Source organism: Lissotriton vulgaris, chromosome 4_1 (assembly GCF_964263255.1).
Source record: "Lissotriton vulgaris chromosome 4_1, aLisVul1.2, whole genome shotgun sequence".
Classification (NCBI taxonomy): domain Eukaryota; kingdom Metazoa; phylum Chordata; class Amphibia; order Caudata; family Salamandridae; genus Lissotriton; species Lissotriton vulgaris.
In genome coordinates this window covers 321,293,595-321,313,333 of record NC_141691.1, presented here as the reverse complement: position 1 = coordinate 321,313,333, position 19,739 = coordinate 321,293,595, and the positions used below count along the sequence as shown (strand labels likewise).

At 44.1% G+C, this 19,739-nt stretch overlaps 1 protein-coding gene across 1 annotated transcript in view; it reads left to right on the top strand.

Moving 5' to 3' along the window:
* Positions 1-19,739, top strand: part of SLC9A6 (solute carrier family 9 member A6) — a 231,675-nt gene that overhangs the window by 94,062 nt on the left and 117,874 nt on the right. Inside the window, exon 6 of the mRNA XM_086918671.1 lies at positions 14,326-14,431. Coding sequence (XP_086774797.1) covers positions 14,326-14,431 — 106 coding nt within the window. The remainder of the gene's footprint in view (positions 1-14,325; positions 14,432-19,739) is intronic.

Here is a 19,739-nt window from a genome sequence, read left to right as displayed (position 1 = left end):
GGAGAGACTTGAAGAGGTGGGAAATACCCTTCCAATCCAACTGAGCCTTTGTCAGCTTAGCTTCCAAGGGGTTGTTGTCTGGGACTGTAACTAAGGACTCCCTGTGGACCTCCAGAGAATGCTATTATTTGCAAGTACTTTAAGAACTGAGAGTTGTGAAGCCCTTAATCTGTCTTGAGTTTATCAAAGGACACTATGTGATCAGTGTCCTATAGGTCCCCCAGTGCAGAGGTGCTATTCCTGAAAGCCTTTCAGCTGAGTCACCCGCTTTAACCATGTCATATTCCAGAACAGAGTTTGAGCAGTAAGCCTCTCGAGCCATTTGGTATGGGACAAGGCAGTCAGCCTACACAGCAGTGAGTTCCTAGAGACCTGAAGGAGAGGGGCAGCAGGATGGCTCCCATAAAGCCGACAATGCACACCCCCATTGTTCATGGATTGACAACTCCAGATTCCTGGAGGAGTCGTGGCGCTCCCCACCCCAAATATTGAGCCCCCTAGCTGGACCATCTGCACCGCCCAGTAATAAAAGCGGAGGTCTGGTGCACCGGCTTCCTTCATAGACTGATACTGTGTTTTTGGCTTATACTACTCTGGATGCTTTACCAGCCCAAAAGAACCTCATATATGTGGATTGGAGCACTTCAAAGAAGGTAGGGGGATATATATGAGTGGCTTTGTAGCATATGGAGGAAGCAAGGGAGCACCAGCATTGTGTAAAGCGCCACTGGGCCAAGGAAATTGAGGGGGAATATGTGTCCAGGAGTCTAGGTCGCTGCACACCTCTTCAAAATAGGGGCTAGGTTCAGATCTCAGGCTTATTGCGGATCACGGGTGATAGTAAAACAGGTATCAGAACAAACCCTGAGTACTATGTAGTCTGAATTCCGGCATCAGGCGTGGGGAATTCAGCTGGTTAAATGATTTTGCTGAGATTTTCCCTCAGTTGACCTGTTGTGCCAATGCGTCCCAGTATATGTCAAGCATTTGGATCAGGCGGGGTGAAAGACCTCGCCGGGATTGTTTATATAGTAGCATATCGTCGGTATGCAGTGCTACACTCTCATCATGGTTGGTTGTCCAGTGAAAATCCTGCAGTTGCCTCTCTACTCTGATTCATGCTGTCAGAGGATCCATCAGCAGGCTAAAGAAAAGAGGTGAGAGGGAGCAGCCCTTTCTTGCTCCTCGTTGAAGGGGGAATGGGGCTGAATGCGTCCCATTTACATGCACACTTTCACACGGGTAATCATAGAGCAGGGGTCTCCAACCTTTTGTGTAGTCAGAGCTACTTCTGGCCAGTGAAAATCGTCGTGAGCTACTGAACCCGAATCAACTCGCGCATTTTTCTGAGAGACCGCACCACGCCCAGTTTCATTGACTTTAAGCCTAATTTCATCAGAGCCCATACTATGGTTTGAACAAAATACCCAAGACAGGCCTGACTTAAGAGTTCCCTAGAGCACAAAAAGGAATGACTTTGGATTTGTGACGCATTTGACACAATATCACCCCCCATCTTCATCGGGCACCTGCATGAGATTGGTTTAAAAGGACCCGCTCTCCACTGGATCTGCTCCTTCTTAACACACAGAACACAAGCTGTATGCCTGACATCTTACTCATCTGTGGAGTGCCTCAAGGCTCCTCGCTCACCCCCTACCCTCTTCAATGGAAACATGATCCCTCTGGCCAAAATAATTCAAGCACACATCAACATACTCTCCTGCACAGACCACACGCAACCCATACTCTTTTTCTCGGACAAGACCATTAACAAAAGAAACAAGCTTGTGGCCTGCATGACTGAAGTCGGTAACAGGAGGAAAGCCAACTGCCCGTAACTCAACACCAACAAGACAGAAGTAGTTGTTTTCGGCAAGAACACTTCACAATGAGATTCCAACTGGTGGCCAGCCGTACTTTGACCCACTCCCAGCACGCACGCAGGAACCTCGGAATAATTATCAACGCCAAACTGAACTGACCGCACCAGTAAACGCCGTCACTGCATCCTGCTTACAGACCCTGAAGATGCTTTGGAAGATCTTCAAATGGCTCCCAAGCAACACTTAAAACACTCTTGCGCCCAGGACCCCAGCTAGGACTGCAGGAACACCCTCTACACTGGCAGGGGAGAGGTGTGGTGCAGCGGCCAGGGCAGCTGACTTCGGAGCACATGGTTTGCGATTCGATACCCGGCTCCAGCTGCAGCTCAGCTCAGCACCATGTGACGCTGGGCAATAGCTCATTTAATTTCCACAACGGCCCCAGCGCCTTGAGATCTGTAAGGGGGAGTAGTTACAAATACAGATGTACTGGCATCACCAAGCAACTCACTAGAAGAAAACAAATCGCCCAGAACAAGGGTTGCAGCAGTTGCCGGATTGTGCCTGATGTGGGCTATCACAATGGTGCATCAACAGCAAGAATATAACAGTTAGTGAGAAGCCTGAAAAATGGTGGCTCACTGAAGTAAGCACTTCCTCCTGATCTGCATAAATACCTTAGTGCTTCACTCCCTTCTTGGGCACCAGGCACACTTACAAAAATTACTCATTCATCCTTTCAGGGTCAATATGAGCATTACTAGTACAATGAGCTATAATAGTACTAGTTACTTACAGTGTGGTGAGATGACAGATGGGACAGCAAGACGTACATCGAAAAAAGCTAAATGTTCCCATTTATATTATCCAAAAGGATAAAAATACATAAATGATGATGGATACAGAGCCAAGAAGCAAACAATAGAAGAGAAACGCATGCGCCGGGAAAAACACAATTAGAGGAAACATCACGTGAACGAGAATGCTTATATACCTGCAGCTCCGATTCTAGCTCTCAACAATAGCTCCTAGCCCAGGTACACACAGCCTTTTTTATTGTTTTATATAGCGCGAACTCGACCCGAAAGAATAACAGCACTTTACATGAGCACCAGTTTCATTACACAAGGACAGATTCATCTTTGGTAGGCCTGGGAGATAAGTGATTTGCCCAGAATGACAGGATGTTGAGCGTCTCTGCCGAGACTCGAACCTGGTTCTGCACAGGAAGGCAGAGAGAAGTGGTAATTTTATAGACCAGATATTTCCGTCTTAAACCCACTACAGTGATGTTTCTCTGCAGAGGGATAATTGTTGAAAGATATAAAATGTGTGTTACATCAATTCCTAAAATACAAGAAACTTCGAAGAACACACTTGGCAACCAAACTGCTTCTGTCTGAAAGTGCGTTGCCAGGCAGCACGTTTGGTGCTGTCACCCACCCACACCCGAGACACTCAGAGCAGCCTGTGCGGGAAGTGTCAGAAGTCTCCTCACAGAAGGCTGAATTCCACAGCACAAACCACTCCAATAAGTCCCAGAAGAGCGCTCCAGCGCCGCGTGCCCTCCTGCCTGCTGAGGTGTAAACCACCCGATCAGATTATAAAGTTTATTTGAGATCAGTGGGATATGATGAACTCTCTTTATCCACTGTTTGCCCGACAAGTAATAAACGACAGAGTTTTAGACTAGCTCCGTCGCTGGGAGGAGGGCGAGGGAACAGCAGCCCGGGAAGGAAAGAGGAGCGGAGGCAAGGAGGAGGCCAAAATAGCAGCCTGGGCTGGGGCAGAGGGAGGGGGCCCTGGCTACTCAGGAAGCGGAGATGATAACCAAAGAGGTCTTCCCTGTAAATAAAAATCGGAAGCTAAAATGGAATGTGGTCAAATGCGATGAGGGGAAGCTTCAAAATATCAAAGACCTAGTATCTAAAGAAATTATTAGTTTGGCAGCCTTAGAGTCTGTTCCAGTTAATCTAGCTGATCGTAGTTTGTCGGTCTCCTATAGTAATTTAATAGGTAAAGTGGGAGCCCACTTTTGTAAGAAGCAACCAGGAAAATCCCGCCCTAACGGTACCAAATTAAATAGTAACCCATGGTATACGAGTAATTGTAGGAATAAAAGGGAAGCAATTACTAAAGCAATACGTAGTAAGGACTCCATGGCCGTGCGGTTAGCCAGGAAAGATTACGCGTATAGTATAAAATCTGCCAAAAGAGAATGGGAGGAAGAGCATTGGCAACAGCTGAAAGAAGCAGTTTGTGGTAAAAATACTGTTGCCTTTTGGAAATTAATTAATGCACTAGATAGAAAGGGAGCAGGTCCTATTTTAAATCATATTACGGACCAGGAATGGTATTCTCATTTTTTTAAACTATATTGTGAGGAGATTGTGGATAGCGTGACATTATTATCAGCTAATATCCCCGAAAGCACGCCTCATGGTAATTTTAATTATAACACAGATCCATTCACTCAGAGAGAAGTACTAGATGCTATCTCTAAATTATTGCCCGGGAAGGCCCCAGGCCAAGATGGTCTTCCAGGGGACTTGTTAAAGTACGAATCGAATGTGTGGGCTAAATACATATCCAATCTGATGAATTTGATACATGCTGGTCATCCTGTTCCCGATTCCTGGAAAGGTGCCGAGGTAATAACCATTTATAAAAAGGGCGACAGGGACGACCCTTCCAATTACAGACCGATAAGTCTGATAGATACTATTCAGAAGGTGGTTGGAAGGGTAATCATAAACCGTACAGAAGTATGGCTTGTGGATAAGAGTATTTTGTCCCATTTCCAGGCCGGGTTTAGAAGCAATATAGGTGCAATAGACCAGGTATTTAGATTCTGTGCAGTCTGTTGGAAGTCAGTGTTAATTACTAAGGGAAGTCTATACCTGGCTTTCATAGACTTAAAGACAGCATTTGATGTGATTCCACGGAATAAGCTCTGGTCGGTCCTATCCGATATGGGTTTTCCTAGTTACCTCCTACAATTTATTATTAAACTCCATGAGGGGAATTATGCCAGGATTCGATGGGGATCCCAGGGTCAACTGACAGAGAAGATCCCGGTGAATAGGGGAGTGAGGCAAGGATGTGTGATGGCCCCAGCCTTGTTCTCCCTCTTTATTAATGGGGTTGTTGCCCATTTGAGGGAGGATCCGGCTGATGCCCCCGTCCTTGCTGGAGAGAAAACACCCACTCTCCTCTTTGCCGACGATACCTTGCTCATGTCAAAATCCCCCATGGGTTTGCAAAAACTTCTCGATCGTTTTTGCAATTTTTGTATAGATAGGGGGTTGTCAATAAACACTTCAAAAACAAAGCTGATGGTGTTATCTAATAAAAAGAAACTTAGGAAGGTAAACCTCAGGCTGAATGACACCCCGTTGGAGGTGGTAGAGGAATTTGATTACCTCGGGGTGAGACTTTGTAATAACTTGAGCTGGTCAGCCCATATCGCCAAAATGGTTTTAAATCTCAAAAGGGTTGCAGGAGTAATTCTTAAGAACCAGCGTCGATCTTTCAGTCGTCCCATAGCCCCCACCCTGGCAATTTATGAAGGGAAAGCTTTGGCAGCGGCAGTTTATGGTTCAGAACTTTGGGGGGCGGAAAATACAAAAGTTTTAGCGGTGGCCGAGAATAAGTTTATTAGAGATATGGTCTCGCTACCCTTATCGTCCCCTTTGAAACCTCTTTTTTTGGACATGGGTAAAAAATCGGTTGTGGATCTAGTGCAAATTCGCCCCTTGTTATTCTGGGTTCGTCTTAGAAGGACCCCAGAACTTTATAATTATGCTCAGGTTCTGGATGAGCTTATTAGTTTAAATGTAGCAAACAAAATTAAATGGCTCAACAATTTAAAGAGACTTGTAAAATCAATAGGTCTGGAGGAGAGTTGGATCTCGCAACTGCCACCCCCAAAAGCAATTGTCAAAAAACTTTATTGGGATTGGGTTGTTGCCAAAGAACACAGGAATCCAAACTGGGGTCATTTAACTAGTACCTTCCTTGATCACAAGCCCCTTAGGAAGTTAGAGCCCTTTTTGGATTTTATCCAGGTCCCTCGTGATAGAACATTGTTTCTGAAACTCCGATATGGTATTCTACCCCTTAACTCATTCAAGGCATGTTGGAAGGGTCATAGAGGAACAGAGGACAAATGCCCAGGTTGTTCCTGCCCAAAAGAATCCTTGGGCCACTTCCTATTTGCATGTGTAGCATATAAAAAACCTAGAGGAAGGTGGTTAAAACCTGTCTGTAGGAACCTAGGGGTGAAGGACCATAGATTAGCTATGCGTATTTTTTTTAACGGATGTTTCTTCAATGTATATGGTCTGTGGGGTGGCTAAATATGTGGCGAATGCTTGGCTCATTAGGTCAAAACTCGTACCTACTGTCTGAATTGTTTTATGATTTGTTTTATGTACAGTCTATTATGGATTTATTATGGATACTGTATATGTACTTTTATGAAATTTTGTTTCGAATAAAGTATTTCAATGATAAAAATAAACGACAGAGTTTTAGACTAGCTCCGTCGCTGGGAGGAGGGCGAGGGAACAGCAGCCCGGGAAGGAAAGAGGAGCGGAGGCAAGGAGGAGGCCAAAATAGCAGCCTGGGCTGGGGCAGAGGGAGGGGGCCCTGGCTACTGGGGAGAGAGCGGGGCAGGAGAGCAGCCCGAGCAGGGGTCAGCGGGAGGGGCACAGATGTGAAACACGAAAAACGGCACAATCAGGAGGAAGAGAGGCACGAAAAAAACGAGCCTACCTACAGTGGCTGCTTCTGGTAGAATTCACGTCAACTACTGCTCCGCGCTGGCAGGCACCCCTCGCACAATGGCAGACAGTGCGATGCCAGCGCGTTTTCAGTACGTAATGACGTCAGACTATCACGAGAGAAGTCGGAAGCTCCAGGAGAGGAGCGTCATCGCATCATCCTCTTCACCCGGCCCACCCCATCCACAGATCTCCTCCAGTCAGAGCAAGGGCTAGGCGAGCTACTCCCAGGGTCTCCGCGAGCTACCGGTAGCTCGCGATCGACCGGTTGGAGACCCCGGTCATAGAGGGACTTAACCAGAGTTAAGAATCTTTAGCCGAAGTTACTTTGGCGCAGAATGTGAAAGAGGAAGAGCCAATTAACTATGTGGATTGCTTTTTCTTAGCCCACCAGAAGCAGGGCTGCCGGACCCTGCAGTTGGTTTAGCCGTGAAAGTGCAACCTGGAGCCTACGCAGGCAGTGACTGGTTCCTCTGCCGGATATAAACCATTCTGGTCCTCGTGAACCAAGTGATGTGATAACTCTGGCAAGTATAGTAGCCATCATTATGGCCAGGAATCTGAATTCTACATTTTACAGGAGAATAGGTGCGTATGATGTCAGGTCGTGTGCCTGGCTTGAGTATTGTAGTGAAAGTAGCGATCCTTAGGTCCGGAGTAAGGACCCGGTGCAGCCTATTTTCATGAAGAAGTGCAGTATGTGTGGTGCCACAAGGGTAGAGAACCTTTTGTAGAGTTTGGCCATTTGGTCCTGATGTTTGACCAGGAGGGGTTTTTAAATGTTGCATAATTCCACTATATTTTATACAGAGTTTCTAAACTGAAGTTTAGCCACCATTTAGTGAATTAACATAGTTCTAACTAGATTGTACTGTTACTCTTTAGGTCGGATACTGCCTCCCACAAACATCTTAGGCTGGCTGTATTACGAAATAAGGGATATCCTTAAGCTCAGGGACTTTTTTTCTTTTAACCTTGACCAGGAGGGGACACTTTAACTGCTGCCTGAAGGTCAGAGGAGCAAACAAGTCTGTTTGAGTGCATGAGAGTGGGTAGGTCCTCAGCTATCTGGTGGGACTGTTCCGTTAGCAGTGGGGTTCTGCAGCTATAAAGGGTGCCTTAGTAATGTGCAAAGGTCTCTGTAATCCCTGCTGAGACACGGATCATCTGTCCCTCCGGTGTCTGAATCACCGGCATAACACATTGTCCCTCCTGGTGCTGGGACCGCCAGCAAATCGGTGTCCCTGCCTTTTTGCCGTACTCATATAATCGGAAAAGAGCTAGTGCATCATTAACTCTTGCGGTGTTGTGGAATTTGTCTCAGTGTCTCACGGAGCGTCACATGGAGCTCATCGAACTATTACATAGTCTTAAGAGGTGAGGCCAACCAAATGGAAAGTTCAAAATTAAGAATCTGTATTTCTAATACGATGATTTCCTTTTCCCTCTTATATTCCATGTCATGTACTGCCTCAAATGCTTTATCATGAACCACCATTTTGAAGGCCTTTCAGAGACTCACCGGGGACTCCTCCTAGTGTTGATTTAAGTCAAAATGGTTGCCCGGAAAATGGTCAGCTAGTGTTCCTCCCTAAGTCCCAAGCATTGAACTGCCTTATCCCAGGTGCCCTGGGCTCAGCCACCCCGAGCTGTTCATCCACTGGTGCATGGTCTGAAAGACCTCGCTGAAGACCATGGGTGCAAGAGACCATGGGCAGAGAGTCTATTGACATAAACAAATAGTCAAGCATAGAGTGACATTTGTGTGAAGCATAGCACTGAGTATTTGTCACCTCGCGTGGGTGCCATCTACACCACACACCCTCCTGTCCCAGAGAGATTGCTCATCTGCTGAGTGTCAAAGTTCTTATTGATGAGGTAGTGGATGTTGTGTCTAGGGATCTGTCCACTCCCGTATTGTCAGGGTGGTCGAAGAAGAAGGTATTACCCTTAAAAAACACTTTGAGCTTGGCTGGAAATATGAGCATGTATTTGAGGTTCATTGTTCAGAGCCTCTGCTTGACATGTTCAGATGAGTTCCTCTGGGCCTGCACCATTCTGATATAGTCCGGGAAAATGAGAACCTTAGAGGATCTGTGAGGTGTTTAGCCCAGAGACTTCAAGGTGTGTAGGATCAAGTCCTTGTCTCTGTAGTTGAGAAATCCGGCAATAATGGCGTGTGGAGGGCCTGGTGAGCTCGCTCAGTGAGGAAATAGATAGACCGTTAATTTCCAGGGAGGAAGCCACAAGGCTAATTCTCCAAGAACTTCTCTGGATTATTCTCTTCAGCTCCCTCTTCGAATATCACAAAGCGCTGGTTGTTGTGATCGGAGCGACCGTCTGCTTCCTCAATCTTCACTGCCATCTCACCCCAGCACCCTGCCGTTTTTTTTAATCCCCTGTTGCAACTAAATCACGGTGTCCTCTAGGGCAAAGATTTAACTGTCCCCCTCTGTCCCCTGGCCTGCCAGAGGAGCGAGACATCGGCACCCACCTCACCGATCTTGGGCTCTAGGGTGAGCCTGGACTCTTGATTGGCCTGGAGGAGGGCTTCATTGCTTATGATGGATCCAGTCTTGAGTGCTGCCAGTGATGCATCACCATCTATCTGGGGCTCTAAGGGCCTCCACCCTCGGAGGTGTCTTAACCCCTTTGCTGCGGCGGGAATTCTGCCGCAGCGCTAAGGGGCCGGTGGGGCCGAGCGGCACTCACATGCTCGTGACCGCGGTTGAGCTGTGCTCATGACGGAGCGTTTCCGTCATGGCCCCGCCCGCTCAATGGAACGTCCAGCGCAGGCGCGGAATTCGCGCCGCGCAGGCGCGCCGAGCGGGCCATGACGGAACCGCTCCGTCATGAGCACAGCTCAACTGAGGCTCATGACGGAGCGGCTCCGTCATGAGCATAGAAGGGGTTAATATACTTGTCCAGCATGCAGAGGCTCTTGTCCTTAGCCATCCCGCTCCCTCTGTCAATCCGGGCCCGCCTGACCCTCGTCTAGGAAACAGCACAAGCAGCCAGAGTACCGCCAGTATGTCACTCAGACATCAACCTCTCAGCTGGGATCCACCCTACCTGCCTCTAACAGGTATGGATAATGCAGCCGGGCTTCCCAGGCTGCTGCAGGGCAGATGCCGGCTCCTTTGGGCAGTAGGGGCCTCCTCACGTGTGCTCAGTCTTCAGTTGTTTGCCTAACTGTGACACTGTACTTCCAGGGGGATGCCCAGTTCCATCCCCTCTGTCCTCTCAGTTGGTGGTGAGGCCACAAAGGTAGTCCACAGAACCCTTTAGCTTCTCGGGGAGTGGTCTGCCCTCCTATTCTTCAGGAGGTGGCCCATCTACAACCGCAAATGCGGTACCAAGATGGTAGTGGAATGTCCAGTGCTGTGTTGTCCTGTGGGATCTCGGTCTCACTAGCTAGCCTCTGACTCCGGGGGAGAAAAAACTGTAAGGGAGGACACCGTGCAAACAATTCCAGGCGCAGGCCTCTCTGGTGGGAGGGTAAAGCATCGCCCCCCCAAAAAAAAGATTGTCACCACCATAGAGGGGTGAGGTCGCACCGGCCAGCCAGCTCCCACCGGAACATCCGTGGGGGGAGTTGCACATTTGGAAGCCACCTACCTTTAAGTCGCCGGAGCCATGCTTCAGCCAAGTCCTCCTAGTCCCACCGGGCCTTGTCGAACTGTGGAATTGTCAGCTAGCGCACAGCTGTGCTGGACTCAGTTGGGCCACTGCAGGGTTGGTCCGTCTGTGAATCTAGTTCAGTCCCTCAGAGGCGCTGATTAAGAGCAGGATTGTGGCAAGCCGGGAGCTCTAGTAAGATGTAACCACCATCTTGCACAGAGTCATACTTTAATAGAGCTGTGCACAATCTTGTCAACTGGGAAGGAACCACTCATCACTGTTTCAGTATTTTCAGCCTGTCGCTCTTTAGGTATCTATGTAATACCCACATGGATATGTGTGGGTCCTACAGCAGCAGCCCTGGTGATATGCAGCTCCACTGGCAACCTTGCAGAGCTCTCCCTTCCCAGGGAGTAAAGCATCGACCTTCTCAAGGCCAGTTGGAGGCAGCCAGTCACACACACTCGTCATGGCGCAAGATAATGACTTAAGCAGATTTTGCAGTTAATTATTTTGTTCCAAATTATGTTGGAAATAAAAAGGAACCGCTGTTACTGGTACTTCTTTCACTGCTGCCAAATTCAGTACAAGTGACTTGTTCATCCACTTTTCCTTCTTGTTTTCCGTACTGCGCCTCAGGTTGGATGGGACGCTTTCCAGCATCTTAATTTACCATTAGCCAAGACCTGTTCTGATGTACTAGTTTGCTCCCTTTACTCAAGATTCTGATATGCTCTCTTATCAGTCCACATCTAATGCTTTGTGCTTTCTGTCAAAGGCGCTGACTCACCCATCCTCCTCCTGAGTTTTATGTTCTTGTAGATATTTAGAATTACACTATACCATGACTGGGGTACCTCTGAATTACAGATGGTTCCACAGGTTAGGGTACAGTTTGGACATCGGTAAACTGATTGTTGCCTTCAAGTAGCTTAGAACAACTAGCCCTCAATACACATATTGATATTAGATATACTGGTGAGGGACATCTTGCTTAATGCTGGAGTAAATTAGGTATGGAAAGGAGGGATCTAGGTTCCGGTAGTTTAAGATACTTTCATATGTCTCCACACAACTGGTTCTGCTGATTTATCTCTTTTTATCATTTCTTCACAGATTTGTAATCTGTGCAGTTGAGATGTCAATTGAAAAAAAACGTGAACGGTCTATACCAAGTAACCCAAACATTTATACATTTGTTAAAAAGTCACAAAAATGAAAAAATAAATAGGATGAGGGGATCAAAATGTATAAAGAAAATGAAAAATGCAAATCTTCCGGTATAAAGCATTTGAAAAGGTAGTTTATTGTTACCCTGTGGCAAATGCCAAGTATAACAAAAAGTCAGTGTCTTGCATGCAGTTTACTGTGGCCTTGGCATTCACTCTGGCTACCTTTTTAGTGACCAGAGCCAAGTAAAAACTAGCTGTTGGTCCCGCTAAAGTTTTTATACCTATGTACGTTTTAAGAAGTAAAAAACCCTTCAGCTGGAAAATCTGTATCTGTGAAGAGCTGAATGAGTTTGGATGGGTCTGTGAAGCCTTATAGTTCATTCCAAAACGCTCTGAGCAGGAGGGAAAATAATTGCATCTTTTTTCTGTGGTTGATACCTTGTCCTGGAGCTCCAGAGATGAAGGAAAGTCTGCAGATGTTCAAAACTGTTATTTTTAAACTACAGCATCCCCTTTCCAATTGCAAGAGGCTTCCTACAACTCCAGTTTCAGGTCCGCAGGAAGATAACCAATTCAAATTCTCCTACTAGAATTCTCCAAAGCATAGCAGCAAAAACCTTCACTGTCCTCAGGACCTACTCCATCCACTCACAGCAAGGAATTTCCACGGGGTAAGCATGAGAAATACCCAATTTTAACTGGTCCACTGGAATTCGTACAAGCAGGCTGCAGCTTCCTTATATTTAGAACATTAAGCCACAGCTTGAAAAATTCCACATGGCCAAAGAGAATTGTCAGGGGGGTCATGTTTAGACTGTTATTCCCTTCTTTCCTACATCTGCGCTTATGGAAATAAAAATGGCTGTCTCTATTGAGCATATAATACTGAGTCCTTTTCAGGAAGCCACTACACTAGATGTCCTGAGCGAACAAATGAGAGAACATGGTTGATAGATTTTTTTAATAAAAAAACATAATTATATATGAAGTTCTTCCAATGTTTTTCATTCAATAAATGAGGTCAATTTCTCACGATGGCTCTTTGCTGTTTCTCAGTGTAAATAATAAGCTTACTCAGTGGCCTGTTCCAGCAGGACAAGGGTAGTAGCTTGTGTGAGATTATGGGTAGCAGAACTGAAAACTTTGGAGAAAGGGTCAGATTTAGACACGATGCCCAAAAACTCAGCGAATGTGTAGAGCTAATTATCAGCTGACACTCTAATTCAAAGTAGAACTGACTTTAACATTCTCTATGTATATTCTGGTATAAGATGTAAGAGTGTTCTTTTCCACTGAACCAACCTGGGACATGTTGCAATTTAAACATTTGAAGATTAACAGAGTGCTAAACCAACCCCACCCTACTCGGTCAGAGTGTTTGATTGGCATCCACCCACACCAAAAAGAGAACAAAGATTATAGAGCACTGGTGTGTTGAGAAATACAGCTTTTGAAGTAGTATTGCCTAAAACACCATAGGTTTCAGGTTTTAGAGGCACTCTTACGAATGAATGAATGAATTCACTCGAATGCTTCCCTGCATCATTGATTAGCAATATTAAGACACATGATACCCATTCGAAAGTGTGGGCTCTTTAAATGCACGTCATGCACTGACGACAAATATGTGTGCTACTGTAAACCGTGCATGTAGCCATGTGCTGAAGCTGGAAACACACAATACATCCTGTGCTAGGAGAAACACCAATTTTAATTATTATCCACGAAATAAACACCCATCACAGTTTCTTTAACAAACAACGCAACAACATCAATTTTTTTTACTTCACATGCTGACGTGCTCCTGTGCCACAAAGTTGAATCCTGGTGTGATAGAATACTGACTGATAACATTAGAGTATTCATAATACGCAGGGGCATTCTCTTAGTTTTGTGTTTCAGAACAGCTTCTTTAAGTCACTTTAGTGGCAGCAAATTAAAGCCTGTAGATGTTTTAGACTCCATGCCTAACATTCAAGTGCCTTCATGATATGGCTGTAATCTGTCTGTGGTAAAAGCCCTTTGTGTCTCTGTCTGTTCTCCGTGCTCTAGGGATTAGTGTCTCTTGAAAATTCCCAGACTTCAATTTGTGGCCATAATGATGAATGTTTATTAGTATTTTCTTGCATCCTAGTAATGTAATACCCATGACTTTTAATTGAGTGTCTGCCTCGTTTAAAGATTTCAAGAGTGCAGTCAAAACCAATATTTGTCTTGTAATCAATTTAGTTTGCACTTATAAAATATCAAAATTAAAGTTTATCAGGATGAGTGCAACATTTATAAATAACAGAAAAAAATGGTCATCCGTAACTGTGGTAGCTGAAATCAAGCACTGCCCTATGTAGCATCCACTTGAAAATTTAACAGCAAACATCAGCCAGTGAGTAATTTAGGCCTTACAGTCACATAGTTGTATTGTTTTACTACTGCATTAGAGGTTAAGCAATAGTCCTCCTTATTGGCTGATTAGCTATAAGGGTTAAATTGGCTTTGCTGTGTTGGTTTTAATATAGAAAATATTTTCCGTTACTACAGTTTCAAAAAATATGTATAGGCACATTAAAAAAAAGATACACAAAAAAAAGATACAGTTGAGAGATAAATTGAGACTTTTTGAGCAACAATCTAGGACACATTTGTAATTGGTCAAAATCATTTTTTTTATGATGGACCTTCAATTCTTACGTTAGGATAGGTACATTCTGTGTTATAAGCTGAGCAGGCCAACATATGTCATATGTTAATAACAATTGTTGAGGTACTTTCTTTCTTTGAGTTCTTATTTGATGGTTTAACTTGTTATTCAGAGGAGGGTATTGCACCAACAATTCCCACACCTGTCTCAAAAGACCTATGTTTGCACATGTCAAACCTTAATGGTGTTTTCTAATCTGTATTCTCAATTCTTCTATTTGTCAGTGACCGTTCTTGCGATATTCCATGAACTTCAAGTTGATGTAGAGCTGTACGCGCTTCTTTTTGGTGAAAGTGTCCTCAATGATGCCGTTGCCATAGTACTGTCTTCGTAAGTGTCGTACTTTTTCAAAGTTTTTATGTATATGTTAAATGTTTCAGCCAATGGAAAAGGATCATTTTCATTTAAAATTTATGTTGTGGAGTTATTTTAAGTCAAAGCACACCAACCACTTGTTTACCTAGAATCATAAACGTAGAAACATAACAGCTTGATTTGTAAGTATTTACAAGCTATTACTAACCAGCCATGTAAGCGTTAACTCATACTATTAAACAGGAACATTTGCCATTACCAAAGATTTTTCTGGAGAAGCATTGCCGCTTCGAAAATAAATTCCAGCATGGTTTGGTGTGTCACCAATACTAATTGTTGTTAGCCTCATAAGTGCTGCGTCCGTTCAGCGGCCGGCACCACTACCTCCGCAGTGCTGCCGTCGGCCATTGAACGTTCGAACTGCACCTGCGCAATGGAACGTCCAGCACTGGAGCTGGACGTTCCATAGCAGCTAAGGTGTTAGAGATGCCGCAGCCCTCTGTCAGACAAAACGTAATTTGTATATATACTTATCTTATGCCTCTCAGTTTGTCATTCGCAAAGATTGTAGTAAAACCCGCAAAAGTAGAAAAAGTAAAATACATATGCATGCATTATATTTTTTCCTACAATGTGCATAGCTTTTCATCTCTTATGGAATTCATAAAAATACCAAAGATTGTGCTTGGAAATCTGTACAAATTATTAATGTCAGTATTTATTTTCCCTTGCCTGTAGTTACTCATGAAAATTGTCTAGTTCTAAATTGTTTTCCACCTGGAAATCCTTTCCTTTAAGCCTACAGTATATCTTAGGATATAGCTTATGCTTTCCCATCCTGGAAAAATACTTTACTCCTCCCTCATATCGGTATAACTTTACATGTAACTTTTTCAATAGTGTAAGGCTATTTCTTCAGGACCTGAGGAACTCAGCGCTTAAGCAATCCATTTGACAAATGTTACCACTGTCCTTGGAACCTCAGAATCCACATATAACTATATGTTCACTGAATGCATATATCTTCTTTTTAGGCTTTCATTTTTGGGGTAGTGTGTTTGGAAAGTCAGCGCTAACTTACAGGGTGATGCGGGATAGAATGTTTTGGGTTAGCTGTTAAATGTATCACTCATAATACGTGTAATATACAGGAAGTATTATTTCTTCTAAAAGAGATAAGTATCTACATTAACTGAAAATAATTTAGTAACTTGTGAAAGTTTAATATCTAAGCTTCACAGAGGGTAGATATGATAACTGCTTGTTTTCCACTGTATTAAAGAAAGAACATTTGGCCCCAAGACAAAACTGAATATAAATTTCAGAGTGCCTACACTAACAAAGATCAAGATTCATTCAGACCTATGTTTAAACGTAACACATTTAACTTAATACATTTTCTTACCTTGCTGCTAAAGCTACCTACGTGACCACCCAGCTTAGTGCTTTGAAAAACATATGAGAGCTTTTTTCCATCACGGATGCAGAGGGGTAGTTACAGGTGAGTTCTTTGGGGTTTGATAGCCTCCAAATAAAGGGATTCATGTCTTGGTAGTTGGGTCCGGATGCTCTGGGCCAGGTCTGCTATGTCGGTCAGTTTTTCTGCCAAGAATGAACGACAAAACAGTGACATTTGATCTAAAACAGGAGATAGATGGGGACAGAGTTATCCTTCTGGTGGTTCAATTCCAAAATGTGAAACCAGATAACCTGGAATCAATTCCAGGTTCCCTGTTCGTCCAAATTAAGTGATCGAAGGCAAAAAATGTAATTCATAGAGCCTCCTTTTTCTTTATTATCTTAGCAGTTTTTAAATACGTGAGTTCAGGTTGTGCCTTGTAGAAGCACCTCTTATGTTTGATTTAATAGAGTACAATGTTGCTCTATCTATAATAAGAATCTAGTCCATGTTTTGGATTTACATGACAACTGACTTGTTTTTTATTTCACTAATGACTTTGTCTTTGGGCGGACAGCAAGCCAGTAATGTTTCTAAGTTGATGTTTAAAAACTATCACTTTAAAAAAAAGTCCATCTATGCCGTGATATAAACTGATGTACTAAGGTGAAATGCTTCCCTGTGTTAAAGAAATACATTTGTTTGCATTTTAAAGAGATTATATAATGTTTTTACAATATGTTTTTTGTACGATAAAGATGCCAAACATTTCCATGACTTCACTCGTGCATAGACTTTTAGAGCCATGCCAGACCCTCTGCTCACCCTATTAATTTGCTGGAGCACTCAGCAACTCGGGCTTAGTACTTGGGGCTGTCTGTCACGTGATAACATGATTTATAGAAGGCGAGGATAGAAACCTGGAGCCCTGCCTACATGCACCAATTTGACAACTCTCCCGTTTAGGCTTCTTGTGGCAGAGACGAAGTAGAGTACGTGCAGTGACATACATTTAAAATGGTTGTATGTCGTTACAACGAATTCCGTTGCAACGCATGCCTTTACCACGCATGTGTTACAACGGAATTCGTTTTCTACGTATAACCTTTACCACTAATATTCCTTTACCACGCATAGATTAACAACGTTTTTTGTTGTTAATTTATGCATGGTGAGGGAATATTCTTGTTAAAGGTTATACCTCTCCCCTTACACGCCCCAGCCTCCACTCCTTATAATTACCCCTGCCCTTAACTCTTACATTTTTTTTTACATTACATTTCCCCTTACCTTTTTATTAACTGTCTCCTCTCCATCTTCGTTGGTTACGTCGGTCAGAGGAAGCGGGAGTTTAATTCCGTTTCCTCTCTAACGACGCTGATTGCTTGATCTTTGGCACTGCAGGTTAGTTTGTTTTGTTTTTTTGGTGGTTTGAGACCCCCCAACTCCCCTTTTTAATCCCACGCTTTTTTAGTTTTTGGGGGGAGACCGCCCAAACCCCCCCTTTTTTTCATTTACCACACATACCTTTACTACATATTTCGTAGTAAAGGTATGCGTGGTAAAGCCTCTCGTTGTTACCACGCATGTGTTGTAATGCATGCGTGGTAAAGGTTTTCGTGGAAACGGCCGCGTTGTAGTGGCCGTTTCCCATTTAAAATAAGTGATTCATGTGAAGGAATTACGGGCTTTTGTGTAGTACGTAAACATAGTTCGGAGTTTGCAGGGAAAACTATTAGGTCCTTGTGGGACAGACAGGGGAGTAGCTTCAGAAGGTTGTTTTGGATGTGACATCCACCAATTTCATTCTTGGCTTCGTTGTTGGATCTCTAGGCACTGAGTTGGGTCTGGTATGTCTGTGTCAGTTTCATTTCGCTAACAACTTTCATTCTTGCTCATTTTTTGGGCTTTTAGTCACTGGTACACAAAAAAGTAGTAAATCTGCGCCTATAGATATACTCCTTGAATGGGTGTAACTACTACTTTTTTGGAATTCAGACATTGGAAGTAGTTGACTTGAAAAGCTGCGCCAGTCTAAGGTTTTCAGGCATACTACTGACAGTCAAACACTATAAACGGGGATGAATTCTTGCAAATAGTCGACTCCAACCAGTAGCAACCCCATCTTTTTTCGCTATCTGTGCCACCCTAGAGAGGTCCATATAATGCAATCAGTACTGCCTCTGTTCTTCATGGAAACAGTCCATCTCAGACCTTGGTCATCTCACCCCTACACCCTGCAGAGCTCTGCTTTTTTTAGTTGAGAAATCTGAGATTTACACCCCCTGACTCACTGACAAAGCTACACCCTTGCACCGCAGCTTCGCTTTTCCCAGACCACTGTGGCTCTAGCACTAACTCTTTTCTGATGATTTGCAACACTTCGCCTCTATCTCCATTGGTTTATAAGTGTGTGGTATTTGAGTAGCTCTTACCTAGCCAAAAGGCAGTGGAGAGCTGTAGAGGATCAAAGATAAAGATACAGTCAATGAGTTATTGGAGGGGAAGCTGGGCTCTGAAAGTGGAGGCAGACTGTTGCATTTTCGTGAGGTTGTGCTTTTAAAGTGTTCTCTTCAGCTTTTTTCTAAATGGAAGCTGGGCTAGAGGTGTCCTGATAATAAAGGAATGTCGTTCCTGGTACTGGACTCATTAATGGGGAAGACCTAATGCCATTTTGTTCGCTTTTGCACTTGTTTCCACTTTGTTTGTGTTCTGGCTGTGGTGTACCAAGTGCTAGCAGAAATGGTGAGCTTGTGAGCGAGATAGGAAGGGATGACGTTCCTGGTGGTTTTAAAGAAGATACAGCTAGTTTTGAAGATGGTGTGGCTGACAAGGAAAACCATGGGATTCCTATCAAGATGGAAGTGAAAAGGACTTACTTGTTCAGGCCTTTAATCAGGTATATAGCATGCTCTTAAAATTGGGATGTGGAGAGTCTTGGAGGCCATGGAACTGGGCATTGCCACCTCAAAGACGCAAGAGTAAGAGGGCTTACACAGTAGTTCTGAGGTCACTTTTTAGGGGGAATGATTTCACTTTCTTCTGAGAGAGATGGTAGCATGCTGTCATGATTTTCTTGGCCGCTTGTTACCTAAGGGTCAGAACGGTGGTGAGGTTGAATTTGAGTACCTTGGCATTACATGAAAGTTGGTGTTTGATTCCGACAAAAAATGCTCACAGACGGACACCCTCCTTGGCAACAGATAAGATTGAAGGCCTACCCTCATTGATCCTCCAATGCTTGTCTCAGTTTGAGAGCTGACGCGGAGTTCAGAATCGCTTGAGTCCGCAATTAACCATGCTTGAGTGCACCGATGTGGCCGCTGAGCAGGCCTGCTATGCATTGGCCCTTTTCTGCAAAATGGCTGCCTCACTCTTTCTCCACCATTGTTTGAGGCTTGTCTGGAGTTCTGACTCCTGCTCTTGATGAGCTTCTTTAACGCTTATGGTATGATAAAGCCTCCATACCGGTCTGTTGTGCAGTCTTCCTTCTTCTGAAAGTTGTAGTGGCTCCACCACACTGAGTAGGTGATTGCCACTGTCTGCCTGGACATTTTGGTTAAGGTTTACTGTAACTCTCACAAAATCATGCTCTCCCCCACTGCCTGTTACTGCCCCATTCCTACTCCTGACAAATATTCAGCTGGATTCTGTATACCCTAACTGTGGCCTTTGATGAGCACTTAGTAGGATTGATGTATATATAATTACATTTTTTGTGTTCACTTCACGTTATTTTGATGTAATGGTACAGTGTTGATCTGTGTGTGTATACATATTTGTTAATGTTTTGACTACATCATTTACATACATTTTCTAGAAATCTCTGAATCACAGGTTCTCTTCTCGATTTTACTTTTTGTTTGGAAGAAATAAACAGACAGAATGTATTTTCATTAAATGTAAGCTCTACTAAGAGAGAGG